This window comes from Crinia signifera, chromosome 12, assembly GCF_055691185.1.
Source record: "Crinia signifera chromosome 12, ASM5569118v1, whole genome shotgun sequence".
NCBI lineage: Eukaryota > Metazoa > Chordata > Amphibia > Anura > Myobatrachidae > Crinia > Crinia signifera.
The window spans coordinates 82,778,082-82,795,871 of record NC_139228.1 but is presented as its reverse complement, the minus strand read 5'-3'; the positions used below and the strand labels follow the sequence as shown (position 1 = coordinate 82,795,871).

Genomic DNA, 17,790 nt, shown 5'->3' with positions numbered 1-17,790 from the left:
GTCACCCTGCCGGTTAATACACCTGTGAGCAGGTGCCGTATAATGCATGCACATCACCTGCCGGGTAATACACCTGTGAGCAGGTGCCGGATAATGCATGCATGTCACCTGCTGGGTAATATACCTGTGAGCAGGTGCCGTATAATGCATGCACATCACCTGCCTGACGTCACCCTGCCAGGTAATACACCTGTGAGCAGGTGCGGTATAATGCATGCACATCACCTACCTGACGTCACCCTGCCGGGGAATATACATGTGAGCATGTGCCGTATAATGCATGTACATCACCTGCCTGAAGTCACCCTGCCGGGTAATACACCTGTGAGCAGGTGCCGTATAATGCATGCACATCACCTGCCTGACGTCACCCTGCCGGGTAATACGCCTCTGAGCAGGTGCCGTATAATGCATGCACATCACCTGCCTGACGTCACCCTGCCGGGTAATACACCTGTTAACAGGTGCCGTATAATGCATGCACATCACCTGCCTGACGTCACCCTGCCGGTTAATACAGCTGTGAGCAGGTGCCGTATAATGCATGTACATCACCTGCCTGACGTCACCCTGCCGGGTAATACACCTGTGAGCAGGTGCCATATAATGCATGCACATCACCTGCCTGACGTCACCCTGCCGGTTAATACAGCTGTGAGCAGGTGCCGTATAATGCATGCACATCACCTGCCTGACGTCACCCTGCCGGTTAATACAGCTGTGAGCAGGTGCCGTATAATGCATGCACATCACCTGCCTGACGTCACCCTGCCGGTTAATACAGCTGTGAGCAGGTGCCGTATAATGCATGCACATCACCTGCCTGACGTCACCCTGCCGGTTAATACAGCTGTGAGCAGGTGCCGTATAATGCATGCACATCACCTGCCTGACGTCACCCTGCTGGGTAATATACCTGTGAGCAGGTGCCGTATAATGCATGCACATCACCTGCCTGACGTCACCCTGCTGGGTAATATACCTGTGAGCAGGTGCCGTATAATGCATGCACATCACCTGTCTGATGTTACCTGCTGGGTAATATACCTGTGAGCAGGTGCCGTATAATGCATGCACGTCACCCCTCCGGGTAATATTCCTGTGAACAGGTGCCGTATAATGCATGCACGTGACCTGTCTGACGTCACCCTGCCGGGTAATACACCTGTGAGCAGGTGCCGTATAATGTATGCACATCACCTGTCTGACGTCACCTGCCGGGTAATACACCTGTGAGCAGGTGCCGTATAATGCATGCACGTGACCTGTCTGACGTCACCCTGCCGGGTAATACACCTGTGAGCAGGTGCCGTATAATGTATGCACATCACCTGTCTGACGTCACCTGCCGGGTAATACACCTGTGAGCAGGTGCCCTATAATGCATGCACATCACCTGCCTGACATCACCCTGCTGAGGAATACACCTGTGAGCAGGTGCCCTTAGCAGACAATCCCATAGCAGTCACCTGAATGACATTACACACCGCACAATGCAGCCAGGGCCAGATCTGGCAGTATGGAAGCACATTGATTAGAGGTCGGTCATGTTCCTTCCCTCTCCCAGGCTGCCAATCCAATGAATGGAATATAAATAGCAGCCAATGGCTGGGTGGTCTGAGCATGGTATATAAAGGGACAGGAGCAGCATTTCACACACATCCCTTCAGGTCTGGTGCTGTTTGGTCCTGAAGTCTATTCAGGGTCTTTAATAATTTGCCTCCAGTAACTAAATATTTACCAGGTGAGTAACAATGACATGTATATTGGAGAGGCAGCTGTATTGTGTGTCTATGGGATACATTGCATTACTGGCTATGGGAGATTGCATTACTGCACTTGCAATGGGAGATTTGATTCCTGCTCTGGCTTTGGAGGGGTTAATGAGGCTGAGGCTGGAGTAATCCGGGGCAGTGTCCCGATGTCTGCAGGATCTGTGCGTTATTCTATCCTCCCCTCCTGTGCTTCTGCTGCGTCTATGGCTTTGCATCGGGCTGTTCCAGGCGCAATTGCGCAGGAGGGTGCGCTAAGCGCAAGCTCCCTTGGTCTCCAAGCGGGGACCATGCGCTCGAACTGTCTCCTGTCCTTGAGATGTGCCTGCGTCCAGTCTGGGGCGTTCCAGCCTGCGCCTTCCGCTGCTCGTAGCGGATCCACACTCTGACATGATCGCCTGTTAACCAGACAGGCTCGGGTTTAGTGAACGGTCCTGTGCCAGCCCGGGTTGCACATCCAATGCTACACTGTATCTCTGCAGCCATTCTGATTACCGAGGGCTCCATGCAGGCTGTTTGCTTATGCACACAGAAATGTCTCTACATGGAAACCCATTAAATGGTTAATTTAACTGTATTGGAGTATTTTTTATTTTTTTTTGTCTTCCCTGTCCCAGCGCGACAGTGCCCCCTACTGGTCCTACGTATGCTATGGTGCAGCCTGTAGGCTCTGGGCCAACAGCTTTAGGGTGACTTATTATTGCTGCAGAGTATTATTCCCACCAGTAGGCCTTGGAAGCAGGGAAGGTGCACAGGACACAAGTGCTTTATATGCCTTTAGCTTCATATTGCTTTTCCGCCTACTGTGTTTAATGCATCATTCTACTGTATTCAGCTTCTCCTGTTCCTTTGTGTTTCTGGTGGTGGGTGTGGGAGCGTGCATTTGGACCAGGCGTTCCCAACCTCAGGGCACATAACAGTCCAGGTTTTAGAATTATCCAGATTGAGCACTGGTGACTTAACTAGTACCTCCCGTTACTTTGCTGGATATCACGAAAACCTGCACTGCTAGTGTACCCTGCGGTTGTGAATGCCTGCGAGACATTGGGCTCTTTAATCTAAACGTCATGTTTTGTCATTGACAAGGTGGCTGCTTTGGTGATGGCAAATGGCTCAACTTACGTAGCGCTACAGCTGTTGAAGTAATAGTCCCAGCATACATGGCGGAATTTACTATCTATCTATATACACATATACACTATGGCTTTTAATGTTTGCATATATTGTTCTAAAGCCAGTGGTTCCCAAACTGTGACATGGTTCCCTGGGGTGAACCGGGCTGGTGGTCCAGGACCAGCACTCTTTATTTATGGTGTATGTAATGGGTACAACCAGTGCTGGTAGCTGCCAATTCTAAAATATATGAACAAACAAAATAATAAACCTAACTACGACATCTAAACACGATTTTTACTATTTAAAAAAATTCTAAAACATTTGGCTTAAGAGAGCCATGAAATAAAATGTTAATACTCGGGTGCTGTGATCCAATAAAGTTTGGGAACCACTGTTCTAGATCATTCTATGGGTCTTCCAGAATCAGCGAACCTGCTAATCATGAATTCCATACACTTGCCGAAGTCAATTATCTGACTTCCTGTGTGATTCTGGAGTGCCACTTTTAAATGTAGATTCTGTACCACCAGAATCATGTTCTGACAGAGCTGATCGCATTTGGACCAGTGTATTGAGTAAATGGGGTTAACCTTGTATCCCACGATCTGCCCCAGGCGTAGCCCAGCCTTTTGATGTTTGAGTGCAGATTGGATACTTAAGTATGCTCCCCCCCCCCCGCCTGCCCTTTAATTTGCTATGGGATTACAAATCAGGCCTGTATTCTGTCCAAGGCTTACAGGTTTTCTAATACCCCTGGGTTCCCAGCAACCTTTTAAGGTTCCCACAGATTTATGGGATATGGGGCCGGATGTACTAAGCATAAAACGATAAGGTGGAGAGTGATAAACCACCAGTCAATCAGCTCACACCTGTCATTTTTTTAAAACACAGAATGTGACATGACCGTTATGAGCTAATTGGCTGGTGGTTTATCACTCTCCATTTTATCACTTTTCAAGCTTAGTACATTGTGCAGAAAGTGTCCATTTTATCACTTTTCAAGCTTAGTACATTGTGCAGAAAGTGTCATATTGTATGTGACTAACCTCTGATCCGATACGCAGTCCTGTGCGCATCTGGAGATCATCATGGCTGCCACAATAATCCATGGAATCCCACAGCCATGACTGGGACAATATAAGATACATCCCAACATGCTTTGCATCAGGTTTCCTATTTGGCCATGCTGAAACTGATGCAGTGGTGTAGCTACCGTACTGCAGCCACCGCGGCTGTTTGGGGGGAGCCGCCGGTACTCATCAGGGCATACTGCTCAGAGCCGCCCCCCCTTACCCCTCCTCATGCCGCTGCCGCATTTCTGCCTGGTCCGGCACCGCAGATATCCTCCTAGCTACGTCTCCTGCAGTTATGAAAAATTACACGGCAAAATGGCTGCCCCCATACAGCAGACAGTTTTTAAGGATGCTAGAGGAGGCTGCCGCCTCCTCTAACATTCCTAAATAAAAAAAAATGTCTGCTATTAGGGGGCAGCCATTTTGCTGTGTAATTTTGGTACTTGTGTATTTTGGCGGCGCCCCCGATGTCCGTCGTACGACGAACAGATCGCATGCCATGCACCCGATGGCATGCGATGCAACGCGATTTTGACCCCCTATACGACCAAAAATTGTATAAGCACCCTAAATGGGTGCTTACAATGTTAAATGCACCCCCACGCCACCCCCCACTATAAACGTGAACCCGAAGCGTGGCGAGCGCAGCGGTACGCGTCCTACGACCTTTTCATACCCCCACTATCCACGTCGGCGTGGAGTTGAGAATAGAATAGTGTGGCGAGCGCAGCGAGCCACCGTGCCCGAAGCGTGGCGAGCGCAGCGAGCCCCACGAGGGGACGCGGATACCTTCACAGTTATACGCGTCCCCTCGCGGGCTTCACAGGTGTCCGTGGCGACGCAGACACCTGTGAAGCCAGCGAGGGGACGCGTTTACCTGTGAAGGTATCCGCGTCCCCTCGCGGGGCTCGCCACGCTTCGGGCTCGGTGGCTCGCTGCGCTCGCCACACTATTCTATTCTCAACTCCATGCCGACGTGGATAGTGGGGGTATGAAAAGGTCGTAGGACGCGTACCGCTGCGCTCGCCACGCTTCGGGTTCACGTTTATAGTGGGGGGTGGCGTGGGGGTGCATTTAACATTGTAAGCACCCATTTGGGTGCTTAACATTGTATAAGCACCCATTAGGGTGCTTATACAATGTTTAATCGTATGGCATCGTATGCCATGTACAATGGCATACAATTTCAAAATTGTATGCCATCGTGCACTATCGTACGATGTCGCATCGCATACCATCGTATGTGTTATGGTATGCGATGCGATGGGCGCCGCCAAAATACACAAGTACCGTAATTTTTCATAACTGCAGGAGACGGAGCTAGGAGGATATCTGCGGTGCCGGACCAGGAATGCGGAGGGGTAAGGGGTGTCTTAACTTTACTTAATATTAGTTACCCCACTGAACTGATGCTGGGATGTGTAGTTCATCAACAGCTGGAGAACCGCTTATAGCCCACCCCTGGTGCAGATGTACAATCTACCTATACTCTGGTTGCAATATAGCTATTGGCAATCCTCCACTCTGTGCAATGCTTGATGCAACCACTAGTTCCCAGACTGTCCTTCCCTGGACTGGAGGGCAAAGCTGCTGCAGCACTTCTCAGAGGTCATGAGCAAGGTCATGCACTAGATGTGAGGTCTCACTTTATTGTTCCCCCATAATCTTACAGTAAAGTGCAATCATGCCTTTCGGCAACACCCACAACGCGATGAAGCTGAAGTTCTCCGTGGACGAAGAGTTCCCGGACTTGTGTCTCCATAACAACCATATGGCCAAGGTGCTGACAAAGGAGCTGTATGCGAAACTGAGGGAGAGACAGACGCCGAGTGGATTTACCGTGGATGATGTCATTCAAACTGGGATTGACAACCCAGGTAAAAAGTCTCTCTTCATCCACTCTGCCATCTGTTCACCCTCATTACTGGAAGTGCCCCAGCCATATCGCCAGTCTGTTCAGTGTGACGTACAGCGCTGGTCTAGAACTCAAAGTCGTGCTAATCTATGATGTATTTTTTTTTTTCTCTTCCTACAAACTTTATTTAAAGTAACGTTTTGCAGCACTTCTATTGACAAGGGGGATCAGATGTGTAACCTGTACAGTGTCTTATTTTCACTTCCTCCAGCAAACTTAATATGGCCCAGCCAGTCTTATTGAGGCTGTCGGCGGAAGAAGAATTCCCTGACCTTTGCAAACACAACAACCATATGGCGAAGGTCTTGACTTTTAAAATGTACAAGTCGTTGAGAAACAGAATGACCTCCAGTGGCTTCACATTGGATGATGTCATACAGACTGGGGTAGACAATCCTGGTAAAAGCAGAAGGCATGCCGATTAACCTGTTTTAAACCACTGCTGTTTATACAATGTGGCAGCCATTTTGTGGGTGGAAACATTCTGAGGCCGGTCAAGTGATAGGCTGAGGGACAGAGCATGGTGCTTCGGGTCTAAGTGATGGCACTGTGTAGTAATGAATGGAGGCGGACTTCTCATGAATGGTAGCTAAGCCCATACAATGGCTGCCTCCTCTGTATATGGGACATGCTCTCTGAGGTTTGCTGGTTGGTCTAACAAAGACCCCTATTTCGGACCCTGACATCCGTAGTACTAATTCTGTTTGTGACTAACTTGTATTACAGCACATGGGTGTGACAGTATCTGGATAATAGGTTGACGCAAGCAGAAGGGTAACATTGCAATGGTCAACACAAGTTTTTCAAAATTTACCGTCAACATAAACTCTGGGAATAGTAAGATTGGCGGAAGCATGGCGAGTGAAGCGGTAGACTAATTGGGGATTCACATGATCTGGTGTCATTGATTCTGAAAAACTTGTGTCAACTGTATCTAGACTAGGGATGGGGAACCTTTGGCCCTCAAGCTGTTGAATGAAGCACGCCATGCTTAGTTTAGTTCTACAGCTGGAGGGCCAAAGGTTCCCACTTCCCTGTTCTAGAAGCTGTTCCAGATAAGCTTTAGCTGAAGGCAGTATGCCTGTACTAACCAGCCCCTGTTCTAGTGGATCGGTTTCTTCGGTCCTATTTTTGGTAACTCTTGCATGTAGGCTTATGTCTGATTTATACTAGTCACTAAAAATTGGGTGCATGGAGCAGGATTTAGGGACAGATGTATCCAGCATCAAAATGTGATAAACAGCCAGTCAATCAGCTCCTACCTGTCATATTTAAAATCCAGTCCCTAACATGGCAGTAAGGAGCTGTTTATCACCCTCCACTCTATCACTTTTTTGAAGCTTGATCCATCTGGCCCTCTGAATACAGACTACGTAGTAGTGCATAAATGAGGGAAGTATTGATGTGTTCTTGCCTGTGATCGGACACTAGTTTTATGTGCTCATTTATAATAAGTGTCCTGGTGACCATACACCAACCAGACGTACCCGTATCCCTTAGTGCCCAGAAACTATCCCAGCTCACGTCACATGCCCCATGTCAGGAGGGGATAGAGTAGGTCCAGTGGACACTCTGATTTAAAAAAAAATATATCATTAAAGACTGTGACATTACTGGCAGAACAGGATATCTACCACTGCCCACTGGGTAAACCACACAGTGGGCCTGATTCCAAGGTGGGCACTACAATGCCAGTTACCAAAATCACTGGTGCGTCTATGCGCAAACACTAGCTCCAGCGTTCCCCTTGTGCACTGGCGTTCACCTTAATGTACAGTCCCTGAGATGCCCCCTTTCTGCTCCGTGACACTGCCAGTGGTTCTACATGGGGCACAATCGGCCCGCTATTGGCACTTGCACACACTTGGGCAGGTGCATGGTCTTCGTCTGTGTACCGGCTCTAAGGGCCTTATTCTAGTTCACTTTCTGACCAAATCCTTCTTAGCTGGACAAAACCATGTGCACTGCAGGTGGGGCAGATGTAACATGTGCAGAGAGAATTAGATTTGGGTGAGTCATTTTGTTTCTGTCCATGGTAAATACTGGCTGCTTTATTTTTACACTGCAATATAGATCTCACTTTGAAGTAAAACCCCACCCAAATCTAATTATCTCTGCACAAGTAACATCTACCCCACCTGCAGTGCACATGGTTTTGCCCATCTAAGAAGGATTTTGTCAGCGTGAACTAGAATAAGGCCCTATGACTAGGAGTCTAAAACTGCAGGGAGTGCAGTGACACCTGCAATACACCAAGGTGACTCTCCACCCAGTAGCGTGTGTGTGTGTGTGTGTGTATCAGGCCCGGTGCCTTGGACACATTGCATCCCATTTTGTACTACCATGGATTGATACATGAGCTACAATGCATGTCTGAGCCTCTGCCCACTGTAATGTGCTGGTTAGGGGTCCGCTGTTCTCAGTCTGTCTGCTGTGTTTGTGCAGGCCACCCTTATATTATGACCGTAGGATGTGTCGCTGGGGATGAAGAATCATATGACGAATTCAAGGAACTATTTGACCCCATCATTGAGGACCGACATGGTGGCTACAAGCCAACAGACCAGCACAAAACAGACCTGAACGCTGAAAACCTGAAGGTGGGTGAGGTTGGCTCTGCACACGGGCAAAACTGGTGGTGGTCAAAGGAAAATGATTATAGTTTATGCCAGGTGTATGCAACTACATATCCCAGCATGTCCTAACAGCAGATCTGTGGCAGGGCCTGCTGGGATATGTTGTATACCCCTGGGGTATACTATATATAGCACAAGTCCAGCATTGTCGTCACCACACTTAGAGGCAGATGTATAAAGCAGTGACAAGGTAGGAGAAGTGAAAGTGCCTGGTACTTTATCACCGGCCAATCGGCTCCAGTCTGTAACTTAAGACAGGAGCTGATTGGCTGGTGATAAAGTGCCAGGCACTTTGTCACGTCTCCTCCCTTATCACTACTTCATATATCTGCTTCTTAGGGGCAGATGTATTAAGCTGCCCATACACGCTGCTAAGCGCGCTCCCGCGGCACCTCATCGCACATCGCACAGTACAAAAAGTATGTGCTTAGGTTTCATCACATTGCATCGGATGCACATATAATGTGATCCGTGCTAGTACAGCACGGAAAGCACGCCCACAAAGCAGTGTGTATGGGCTGCTTAACGCCTAGTAAAGTGATCAATCCATTAATAACTGTCATTTTTCAAACACAGCTGGTTCATTATGTGAATATGGCTCAGTGCACACACTAAAGATTTATTTATTTTTTTCTTTATACTAAAAACCATTGTGTGAGCATTTTTAGTGGATATTTTGAGGATTGCTCACAGCAATGTTTGCACTCAAAGGGTTAAAATCAAGACTGTTCCAGTGCCTTTAGGACTGTTTGGGACTGCAGCATTGCATGTACATGACGTGCATTCATTAAATCATACTACTGTAATTAATCTAAAATGGCACGACTACAAAAGTGGTGCGAGTCCATTGTAGTAACTCATCATTAATACTTGGACCATGAATCTAAATATCTGGTTGTCCTGAAACCTATAAACCTCAACATGCTGGTAAATAAGAACCAGGACCCAATACTTCTAGCTCTTTGCTTTGTAGGAAGTGTCCATGAGATGAAAGTAACTTATATTTTTTTCTCTTCTCCATGCCTATGCATAAATTTAGGGTGGCGATGATCTGGACCCAAATTACGTCCTCAGCTCCCGTGTCCGAACCGGCAGGAGCATCAAGGGATTTTGCCTTCCACCTCACTGCAGCCGAGGCGAAAGGAGAGCCGTTGAAAACCTCTCGATTGAAGGTAATCTCACTCCTGTGAATAAATAATAGGAGTCTTACTTTAATTAGACGTTCCACCCCTTACTACTTTCCATGTGCTCGGTGACACTTTCCATGAGTAGCGTCTGTAAATAGGACAAGGTGAAACCTCAAGCAGTAAGGATGTGATACGCCTGCACACTTTGTACGTATGGCAGCCAATGACAATGCTTCTGCCGTATAAATAATGAAGCGTAACTTGGTGAAACTCCCGGTCTTCTCCTTTCATTCAGTAAGTGATACTGAGAATCTGGGTGTCCCTTTCTAGTAACAATCCTTGTAAATATGTAACGTTTGCCATCCTGTTCTTCCTGAATACCTGTCTGTATATGGTAATGTCACATAAAGGGACTTGGCTTATAGTGAGAGGGGGGGGGGGGGTGGACATTCTTTCCGTCTTGGTCTAATATGGAATAGGTCTCTCCTACAGGCAGACCGTAAATTCAGTAGTCTCAGCGTACAGTAGCTCATGTGAAGTCTCCTATGCATTTCTCAGGACTGTACACTCCAGAGTCATGGAACTAAAAGTCCCAGAATGCCTTGCTGATAACAGAGCATACTTGTTCTAGAATTTGCTTGATTTTAAGATGAAATGAAATCCCTCTTGTACCTGATGGATGTGGGAAACTTAGGCTGGTTTGTGATCTACACTGTGGGATGTTTCCTTAAATGGACAATGTCAGTAAAGGCAATCCGAAATACATCAAAGGCTACGTGAAGCCAACCAAAATGACCATATTCAGAATAAACTCATAAGAGCAAAGATAACTCTTCAGACTACGATAGTGTTGGCACCGGCTCCAGGGATTGGCAGAGGGGTCGGGAAAATCCAGGTTGGCAAATAAATGAAATGTATCTAAGGCAATGTTAAAACAGGATTGTTGAGAGTGGATAAAGTTGAATGTGATTTAAGCACTTGATGCTTGTTACTTTGAAAGTGACCGACGAAACCGGATGTTTGGACATCACAGCCCTAAAATGATTTCAATATTACCCCTTCCTATATCTGTTGTGAGGAGTGTACCTAATGTGAGCATCTGCAGGGACACAAGTGTGCGCAGTACTCAGCCTTCTTCTGGCCCTGATAATCTGGCAGCCGCCACTGATTTTTAAACTGAGTAGCTGGTCAGCGCTGGTGTCATTGGTCATTCTGTGCTGTGTATAAGAAATGGCATCAATGCCATCCTACTACCATGACGGTGCTAAAGTGCCCTCATGGACAACCATGTAAATGCCTTAACTTGGGACTGATTCTGACCTGTACAGTACTGCACGGGTCTTCTTGGTCTAATATGGTAATGGAGGAATAGGCACCCATAGGCCTCCTCCGTCTGCCATCAGATTGCTGCATCTCAGGGCTTCCAGTGGTCCTGGAGAGGTGGTGGAACTCATTCATCTGCCATCTAAGGTCCTTCCCCCATTGGGCAGAGATGGGGCTAGTGGTTGGGTTTTTGGCATCCCCATGCACACTTTTTTTTTTTTTTTTTTTTAGAATTACTGTGCAGGGCCAAGGTGGAGGTTGAACTAGTTCCACCTCGCCATCACAGGCAAGGTGGAACTATGCCTTCCTACACACACACACACACACACACACACACACACTGCACCCCTTCTACCAGTCTTACTCTGGGAACCCTTCTGCTGGGCCTAGGAAGTCTTTGTCCATTGGGTTAATTTACAGAGACGACTTGGGCCCTCTGCTCATCATTCCCTCTAAGCTTCCTTTCCAACTGCTATATAATAAACTGCCATCTTTTTAAAAGTGAATGGAAATGTGCCTTGTGTGGTGGAGGGGGATCTCTGGGGGCTAGATGTTGACACTGGATTGGTTTTGAAGCAGCGCTTACAAGGTTGAATCCTACAAAACTAGACTGGCCCTGTAGGGTGTATCTGTGCTAATAGGATGTTGTTTATCCTTATTGGGAGGCAAATTAACCTTTTGTCCCTATGGACTCTTGTTCTTTCAGCTCTCGCTAGTCTGGACGGTGACCTGAAAGGAAAGTACTATGCTCTCAAGAACATGACTGATGAAGAGCAGCAGCAGCTGATTGACGATCACTTCCTCTTTGACAAGCCAGTCTCTCCTCTCCTCTTGGCCTCTGGAATGGCTCGTGACTGGCCTGATGCCAGGGGGATCTGGTGGGTGATGGCAGATGTTGTGGCGCATTAGTAAACCAAAAATTACACTTCGTAGAATGTATTACAAGGGTTTCCCGGGTCTTCCTCCAGAAGGTCCTCCACTGTGGTGGCTAGGGAAGCCAATCCCCAGGCTTTTTATTTTTTTTTTTTTTTTATTATCCCGGGATTGCTTTCCTAATAGAAAAACACACCCTGGCTGCCCCGCATTTACTTACATGCAGGTGCATGGACAGATGGGTTGCCGGGTGGATGGACTGTCAGCTTCAGGAGCCGGGTTGGGGGACGGTGGTTCATGCTGGGGCTGGCGGGCGAGCGGCGCGGCTTCTTCATACTGCCAAGTGTGACCTGCCTGTGCAGCGTTACTCTGCGCAGTGCTGCTCTGCCGGGTACCGGGAGAAGCTGGGCAGTGTCTCAGCGGGTGCTCAGACGCTGCCCGGCATTAGACTGTGCAGTCTAATCCCAGGATTGAAATTTTTAACCTAACCCTGGGACTGGCCACCCTAGTGGTGGCTGATCGGCCAAGTATTGAAGACAAAACACAATCGGCCACCACAGTGAGGAGGACAACTTTCCACACCATTGTGTACATCACTCCTTCTTTTGAAGATTGTATTTTGCAATCAGACTCTTCTGGACCCTCCCCAAACCCACTAGTTGCACTGTAATGAAACATGGGACTAATCGGTTATACAGAAAGCCTAGTCAGTCTGAGATTGGCCCTATTGCCGTATAACGGATGTCTTGGGACTTTTTGCATTGTGTTTCTGTAAGCTTTTGCATTAAGCTGGGATATAAAACTTAATCTGGGCTTCTGCTTACAACCCCTGCACCTTGACCTGTATTAGAGCTACATAAGGGCTGTATTCGGAGATGGTAATCAAAGGGTTAAGATTCATTCTTGTCACGAAAATTTACCACTCAATAATGTAACCTCATTCTAGCTGAAAGCCACCGATTGGGATTTATTTAAGGACCTGTAGATTACATTTCCTATCTCAGCCAGGACTGAGTAGCTGCATAATACAGAACACACTATGTTGTAGGTGTGTCCTGGATTATAATTACGTGGAAGACCTAACAAATGCACATTCTGCTTTACAAAGGCACAATGACAACAAGACCTTCCTGGTCTGGATCAATGAGGAGGATCATCTTCGTGTGATCTCTATGCAGAAGGGTGGTAACATGAATGAGGTCTTCAAGAGGTTCTGCGACGGACTGACAAAGGTGGGTGACGCACTGCACATCATGTGACTAGTACCGCATAAGATTCCGCGCCCAAACTATATGATGGTGATGTAATTCTTAAGCTGACGGCAAATTCTTGTTTCCTGAAGCTCCACTTGCTACTGACAGCAGATATGACCCATCCAGCAGTGTCCTAGACCTGGAGCCTTGCTGTTAGCCAGACTTGCTCCATTTACAATGGTGCCAGCACTTTACATGACATTACTGGTGATAAGGCCGTAGTTACTGTACAGATATTCCTGTAAATATTTGAATGGGACAAAAACCTATACAAATGGTTGCTGTAGTATCTCATGTTATGCTCTGAACTTATAACGTTGGAGGATTTAGTGTTTCTTACTACATTGCACCGGTGGTATGAAACTGCACATGTGTACAATGGGGATATGGTCATTGGGTCGACACATGCATTAGGTTGACAGTTAAAGGGTCGACGTGGGTTTTTGTGCTATTTCATAACCTACCATCCACTACAGTATAGGTAGAATAGTGTGCTGATCACATCAAGGCATGGTGAGGGGACGCTGTACACTTAGATGGTGCCCATGTCGACTATCAACATTTGGGACAAAGAAAAGGGAAACCTGTCGACCCTGCCATTGTTAACCTAACTCTGTCAGTCTTCATTTGTAAACCCAATGCTAGTGGACTTAAATAATGTTGACCCATCCCCGTACAATGCCCCTCATTACTTTATCACTCTACTTATACATGCATTGATTAGTGTGAAGTCAAAACATCTGTGTCTGGCCTTGTATAAGGTACTGAGGTGTAGGACAACTTTATCCAAGAGGATTCTGAACCCCCCCCCCCCTAACTGGTGCTGGGCTCTTCCCTTATTGGGGAACGGTAGTTGGCTCTGATTTGTTAGTGCCAGTTCTCTAAAGTTCCAAACCCAATAAAGTTAATTTCTTCCACCCGTGCAGGAGTAGCCTGTCCTTAGTTATAGATTTCGTACAGTGATTGGTTTTCACACTACTTTATGGCACTCTGGGCTGCCTATTGCAGATGCATCATTTTAGCAATATGTGGCATGTAAGTTACACCTGTTATCACCATCTACCAGTTGGCTAGTGGAATTGGGAGCACGGACACCGAGTATCTAATCAGGAACTGAATAATACATAAAAATTCGTTTTGCGGACTACACCCAAAAATATATGATACCCACAATGTGTTTAAATATTTCTCTATAGCACCCACTTATTAAAATAAAACACCACCCACACATTATCTAATCCATCGCATACAGACCATATGATCACCTATTAATACCATTTACGCACGTATTCTATTAGTGCAATTAAACACATTTTGGGCCACATGTAATAGGGTGAGAGATTTAGGGAGAGTTTTTTTAAAGCAGCAATCAATTACATGGCAAAACCAGGTTGATTTTGCCATGTAATTGATTGCTGCTTTAAAAAACATGGGAAAACTCTCCCTAAATCTCTTCTGAAACTCTATTACATTTGGCCCATTTTGTATAGAGCCGAGATGGGCTCCCGTTGTAGGGCGCTTGGGCATGTCTGGTGGCCCATTCATAATGGGCCTGATTCAGGAAAGCAGCTGCGATGCATTAGTATAGTAATGCAGCAGGCGGCGTCTGACAGGTAGACTCCTCCTGCTTGCAGAAGTGATCATGCTATGTCCTAAGATGCGGCATTGTATCACCTGCCGCTCCATTGCCCGGCTGAGTAACAATGGAGTCAAAGAACCAGTCATCGCTCCTACAAAATACCTGGAAATCTCCTTTTGGGACACTGAGGTCATTGCTGCACCAAGATAGGTGCAGACTGCCAAACTGCTGCCTGCAGCTGATCTACCAATGTAGCCTGAACCATAATGTACTTATGTAACATCGAACAACGGCGAAGCATCTGCAAATGGACTTGAATCAGGCCCAATATAGATGTGTAATTCCTTGATCATGTGTTAGAGTAAATGTTTTCCTATTGGTGCACACTGCAGATACTCATTTTTTTTTCTTCTTTTTATTACAAGATTGAGTCTTCCTTCAAGAACAAAGGTTACAAATTCATGTGGAGCCAGCATCTTGGGTATATCCTAACCTGCCCCTCCAACCTCGGCACCGGCCTCCGTGCTGGAGTACATATTAAGTTGCCAAATTTAAGCAAAAATGAAAAGTTTGGGGAAATCTTGAAGAGGCTCAGGCTCCAGAAGAGAGGAACAGGTAATGAGGCCTTGTCCACAATCTGGGTGGGTGGGGTGGGACGGTCTCTTCTGTTCATGGGGATCCAGTAATTGACCCCATATTCTTGGGTAACCGCCATTATCCTAAAGTCTGTTACTTCAACATACTGACTCCTGCTTAATGTCTGAGCGTCCTGGATGAAAAGGAAAGTTCTCTGGAGAACTGGGAGTTCTAACATTCAAAAAATGTGTGTACATGGTATAACCTAAATCCTGTTTATGGGAACCCTTATTTTCTAGTCTTAATCTTCTTTACTCAAAATACATCTAGCAAATACCTCTAATTTATCACTACACGAAAGCAGATAAGAGCTTGGTTGGAGACTCTGGTTGTACAGTTTCTTGGGAGAAGACCACCTTTGAACATACCATGTTATCATGGGCTTCTAGAAGATTCTTCTTGCTATCATCTCTTAAAGGGAAACTTACCCACATGGCTCACTTGTTGGGTTCTGTAATGAGTTCTAAATACATAGACTACACTTGCACTGGAGTGTCCCCCCCCCCCTCTCCCCCCTCATATTGGCAACTTGTTAGCGCTATAGATTAGATCTGATCTCAAAACAAGACTGTTCTGCTGTCTTGTTATTTATTAACAGTTTCTTATATTGCGCACACATTCTGCAGCGCTTTACAGTGAATATTTTCAGTCCCTGCCCAAGTGAAGCTTACAATCTATATTCCCTACCACATGTACATGCACACAGACATTCTAGGGCTAATTTTGTTGGAAACCAATTAACCTACCAGTATATATTCTTGGATTGTGGGAGGAAACCGGAGTACCCGGAGTAAACCCACGCAAGCACGGGGAGAATATACAAACTCTACACAGTTAGGGCCAGGGTGGGGATCAAACCCATGACCTTATCGCTGTGATGTAGTAATGCTAACTGTTACACCGTCCGTGCTGCTTCACACACAAATACAAAAGCAGAGGACCATGTCATGAGGGCCTCTTGGGTCAGTGCAGGCACTATTCTTGGTCTATGTAATAAGCTTGGAAAGAGTACTTGCCAGCCAGCTGTCACTTAGAGGATGTGATGAACACAGATGGGACCTGATAGGTTGGTACTTTTGCTCCAATGCGTCGTTCATAGACCCTTCAAGTCAATGAAAACTCCTATTTCTAATGTCAACAGGCTTGTCCATGATCACACCCATCAGAATGGCATACTTATTTAGAGTCCGGTTTAACACTTAAGTGTCACTGGCCTTGAGTCATCTTAACGTGCATAGAAATAGGTTCCTCTGTCCTTTTTAGTGGCACATGTCACAATCGCTGTCCTAGTTTCCAACACTGTTTTATGAATCTGTTGCCCACTTTGTATAACCCGTCCTAAACTGATATAGCAGACACTTACCCAATACCCTTCTCCTTACCAGGCGGTGTCGATACAGCAGCTGTTGGTGGAATCTTCGATGTATCAAATGCCGACCGTTTGGGCTTCTCTGAGGTGGAACTGGTTCAGACGGTGGTGGATGGCGTGAAACTCCTTGTTGAGATGGAGAAGCGCTTGGAGAAAGGCCAGTCCATCAATGACCTCATCCCAGCACAGAAATAAATGCACTTTTAATGGCCATGCTTTCTAATTTATTGGATCAATAGCCTCACTGAGACCTTGGGACCCAACTCCTGCTTAGTAACATGTAGAATGTCTTCCATCTATTCATGTTTTGGTTTATTTTAATTTTTCTCGATGGCTGCAATGTTACTGAAATAGAACATTAAACAATGGTCTTGCCTTGATGTGTGTCTAATTTCTGCTGATCAGATGCAAAATGCAGTTACTGTTTCCGCTTTGCGTCCCTAGTAGAATGTTGACTGAGCCAGCGTCCTTTCCTGAACTAAGATTATGCTGTTATTTTATTTATGGATAAAGCTGCTATTCTGGAATCAAATGATATCACAATGTCTTTATTTATATAGCACCGACATGCTACAGAGCACTGTACAAAGAATGTTATTGCATCAGTCCATGCAGAAATGGCGCTTACAGTCTCGATTGCTTAACTCGCGCACATGTTCGTTTTGCCACTGGGGCAAGTGTACCAAGCCTTGAGGGGGGTAAATAATCAAATCTTAGCAAGAGATAAAGGCCATTATTCAGATCTGATCGCAGTACAAATTTGTTCTCTAAATGGGTAAAACCATGTGCACTGCAGGTGGGGCAGTTGTAACATGTATAGAGTTAGATTTGTGTGTTATTTTGTTTCTGTGCAGGGTAAATACTGGCTGCATTTTTGCACTGCAATTTAGATTTCAGTTTCAACACACCGCACACAAATGTAGCTCTCTGCACATGTTACATCTGCCCCACCAGTAGTGCACATGGTTTTGCCCATTTTGAGAACAAATGTGTACGAATAAGGGTCATAGTTCCATCCAATCCGCTCCTTTCACTTCCCAAACTCTGCCTTTTAACCTCTAAATTAGAAGCTGATTAATACTTCATCTTTAGGGGAAAAAAAAAGTTACGTAAAACCC

General features: G+C 46.2%; 1 protein-coding gene across 1 annotated transcript; it reads left to right on the top strand.

Annotated features, from left to right (window-relative positions):
- The first annotated feature begins 1,588 nt into the window (after window positions 1–1,588).
- Window positions 1,589–17,052, top strand: CKB (creatine kinase B). Its single transcript, XM_083167051.1, has 8 exons — window positions 1,589–1,744; window positions 5,634–5,838; window positions 8,322–8,476; window positions 9,552–9,684; window positions 11,669–11,840; window positions 12,944–13,067; window positions 15,093–15,282; window positions 16,689–17,052. The coding sequence occupies exons 2-8, from the start codon at window positions 5,646–5,648 to the stop codon at window positions 16,865–16,867; spliced, it is 1,146 nt and encodes a 381-aa protein (XP_083023177.1). The 5' UTR covers window positions 1,589–1,744; window positions 5,634–5,645; the 3' UTR covers window positions 16,868–17,052.
- Window positions 17,053–17,790: the final 738 nt, after the last annotated feature.